The sequence below is a fragment of the Poecilia latipinna genome, unplaced genomic scaffold (genome assembly GCF_001443285.1).
Source record: "Poecilia latipinna isolate Pla-1442-1.1 unplaced genomic scaffold, P_latipinna-1.0 Scaffold22, whole genome shotgun sequence".
Taxonomy (NCBI): Eukaryota; Metazoa; Chordata; class Actinopteri; order Cyprinodontiformes; family Poeciliidae; genus Poecilia; species Poecilia latipinna.
In genome coordinates this window covers 423,793-427,354 of record NW_015112638.1, presented here as the reverse complement: position 1 = coordinate 427,354, position 3,562 = coordinate 423,793, and the positions used below count along the sequence as shown (strand labels likewise).

The following is a 3,562-nucleotide window of genomic DNA, read 5'->3' as shown; positions in this document are numbered from 1 at the left end:
CATTGCCACGAAAAAAAAAGCGGACTTTAACAAAACCAAAAAAAAAAAAAAAAAAAAAGCAAAAACACACAGAAGAAACATTTAAACAAACAGTAACCAGCAAAGATGAAGCCTCTTTTCACAAATATTCAGTCGTTATAAACTCTAAACCAAGAACCACAACAATGATTTAAACTTCCTTTGACCCTGTAATAATAAAAAAAAACTAACTTTTTCCACTTTCAGCCTGCGAACATGCAAACACGCAGGCAACATGGAGGATATTTTACACAGCTGTTCAAATTCAAATTCAAAAACTAGTTAATTTCTGAGTTAGTAAGGGAAAACAAATATATTCACATTTTCATCTCACAATGAACAGAAAAACGGATTGTTTTGCACTTACATGCAGCGATATAATACAGTGTAGCTTTAAGCTGAATTGTTTGTCTCTTTTTTTTCTTTCTTACTCTCTAATTTGAGCGAAATGTAGAAATGCTCTGGATTTAACTGGGCAGCTGAACGTGTGTTTGTGGCAATGATTTCATCTAACAACCTAAAACATTAACATTTATTTCTCGCCATCCCTCTTCCACAGACCGGTTCATGATTTCTCCATGTGACATTTTCCACAAACTGAGTAGCTCCTTCAGTAACGCGTCGTTGGAAGAATCTGCTGCGTTGGATTAAATATTCATGCTTTAGGGAGTTTCAGAGGTGGCTGCGTTTAAATGATGTGATGGCTGGCGCTGCGTGACGTAACATTCATTGAACAGTTGCTGCAGAAGGATTATTACTGATTAAAAGTCTAGATAAAAGTGTAACCGAATGCACTTAAGAGAACAGTGGATTAAATGCACTTAGCTGCTGATTGCATCCGATCAGTTCATACAGGTGCATCTCAGTAAATGAGAAAATCATCGAAAAGTCAGATTATTTCAGTAACTCGATTAAAAAGTGAAACTAAATGGTGTTAATTTTGAAGATCTTGGCTTATAGCAAAACATTGCTGTGTGGAATTAATTTATATTTCACTTTCTGGGCTAAATTACTGAAAGAAACGGACTTCACAAAGACACTGACTTATTGAGAGGCACTTTCTGTATTTCTGTACATCTGAACGATTTTGCAGCTGAATGCTTCGATAACTGAAACCAGAAACTGTACAGAACTGCTGACCTCAGCGGTACCGAGAGATTTAAACACGTTTTTCTCAAGAAATATCAGAATATTTACATGTTGCGACTGGAAAACATTAATCGACTCCCCAGATTGTGCGCATTTTTTACACTACAACCGAGACTTATGTACAGGAATTTGCTTTTGAAGACAAACTACATTTTTATTTTCCTTATAGTCGATACTAGAGTGCACTAAAGACATTTTAGCAGCTTTTACATACAAGCAGAAAGAATCAACATAAAATTCTCCTGTTTGTCATTTCCTATGCAAAGGTAGCTTTCTTCTTTTCAGATTGATGTCATCGTTTTCTTCTTATATACACACAATTCAAATCTTTGACCAGGTCAAAACATTTAAACTATGTTGGCAAAGTCACCAAAAAAAAACGCGGGGATACCTGGAGGTACCTCTTCCGGCTGGAAAGAAAAGGGAGGAAGACTGGCTTCAGGTCTCTTCCAGCTGACAGCGGAGAGTTAGCGGCCGACGCGTGAAGGCACTTCCCGGTAAAGCTTTCCGCAGACTAGCACCTGGGATTGTTTCAAAGTAACCAGTAGAAGCCCTTTGTAAAGGTGAGGGGTCTTAAAGGTTCCCCAGTCACAGAAGCGTGAAGCTTAAGATGTATTGGAGGAGTTTATTCCGGTTGGCCTGAGGTTGAAAGGTGCTGCTGAGCTCCAGAACTGACACTCGGTTTTCTTGCCTTTCCTTCAGGACCTACAGAGTCGTCCAAACAGAGGAGATAAAAGTTAAAGCTTCACTCTGAGCCTCTGAAGTCTGCAGAATAAGCATTAAACATGCGCACCCCAAGCTCTTTGAATGTCTTCACCGTGTTCTTAACCAGATAGTGAGTTGCACTTTCACCTGAAAAAGAAAATAAGACATAAAGTTAATCAAGCAAACAAGAAAGAACTTGATTTAATAAATAACACTTTATGCCTGTAACTGTTAAGGATACAAAGTCTATTTTTTGACAACAAAGCTTGACAAATATTCACTTTTCATTCTTCAATAAATGCATTCTTTCACACTAGATCAACTTAGCGTGCAAAGAGACAGAGCAACATCATAATAACTGAGGAAAAACCTATAAAAGTATCTAGAAATGGAAACCTGCTGTCACTCAATGAGTTTCTAAAACCCAGAACTCTGTAAAGGTTTTGTTTTTCAGATTTCTGCTTTACAAAGTAAAGTCACTTTTTAATCCCTAATGACTTCAAATTACATGATAAACAGAAAAATAATAACTCACGATTAATTTAATGTTTTTGTAATACTCAAAGTTATCTTGAAGTAGCATTATAATACATCGGCTTCACAAATTCTTCACTAACATGGTGATGATCTTTGATGAAGGAGGAGAAACTGCAGCAACGCTAGCTTATCCCACTGTTTGTTGACATGCACTGGTTGATGATTCATAAAATGCTCTTTGTGGGTCTGAATATTTGCTTGATAAACAAAACTTATAGAAAGTTTATAAATTCAGCACTTTGATCCACAAAATGATGCAGATGAAATGTTTTGTTAACAGATGAAGAGAGAATGCATCGCTCGCTCGCTCATTCAATGCTGCTAGCATTTAACACTTAGCAACAACTCACAGGCTGCGCAACACAAATAATCACCCGGTGCCTTAATTAATTAAACATAATGTAATGAAGATAAATTATGTTTATTAAATTTTCCTGGAGGAACTTTAATAATCAAGGTGCTGGAATAATTCAGGGAGTCGTTGCAGCCCTAATGCACTGAACAATAAGTAAGTACGACCAATAACGCAGTGAGCATTTCCCTGGACAGACAGCAGAGTATGGGTGCAGTCCTACCATAAGCAGCCACGCCTCTCTCTGTCCGTGTCAGCAGGTATTTGAAGAGCCTCAGGGTGAAGTCGGACTCAGGCATCGGTTGACTCAAGCCGTGAACAAACACGGCGGCGCCGCTGTAGGCCTCCAGTACTGGACTGAGCAGGCGCTGCAGGAAGATGAAGAACTCCTGGTGCTCTGCTGCCAGGCTCACCTGGTTCAGGAAAACGATAATCACCTATGTGGCTCTTGGAAGTGACTTCAAAAGTTGAAACATTTTGAGCGGCTGCGTGAGAGCAGACCTTCACGTAGCGATCTCGCTGCTCCTCCCCAAAGTCGCTGTCTTCATCCTCTTCGTCGCTTCTCCAGGAGAGCGGCTCGGAGAACTTCTTAGGCCAGGGTTCCTCGGTTGGGCTGGAGTTCATTTCCTCCTGGTCCTCCTGAAGCACAAAAACAAAACGAGAAGAAATGGGAAAAACGCTTCAATGCACCACAAATCTGGAACAAACCTCCAGAAAACTGCAAAGACGCTGAAACACTGAATCCCACCTGCTTAAATCTGCCTTTGATTCATAATAACTGGAACATATTTGATAAAAATA

General features: G+C 39.3%; 1 protein-coding gene across 1 annotated transcript in view; it reads right to left on the bottom strand.

The window, feature by feature from the left end:
- Positions 1-445: 445 nt before the first annotated feature.
- Positions 446-3,562, bottom strand: part of gpam (glycerol-3-phosphate acyltransferase, mitochondrial) — a 33,359-nt gene continuing 30,242 nt past the window's right edge. The window contains exons 18-21 of the mRNA XM_015036247.1: positions 3,263-3,400; positions 2,985-3,174; positions 1,961-2,019; positions 446-1,872 (exon numbers count right to left, since the gene is read on the bottom strand). Coding sequence (XP_014891733.1) covers positions 1,756-1,872; positions 1,961-2,019; positions 2,985-3,174; positions 3,263-3,400 — 504 coding nt within the window. The 3' untranslated portion in view covers positions 446-1,755. The remainder of the gene's footprint in view (positions 1,873-1,960; positions 2,020-2,984; positions 3,175-3,262; positions 3,401-3,562) is intronic.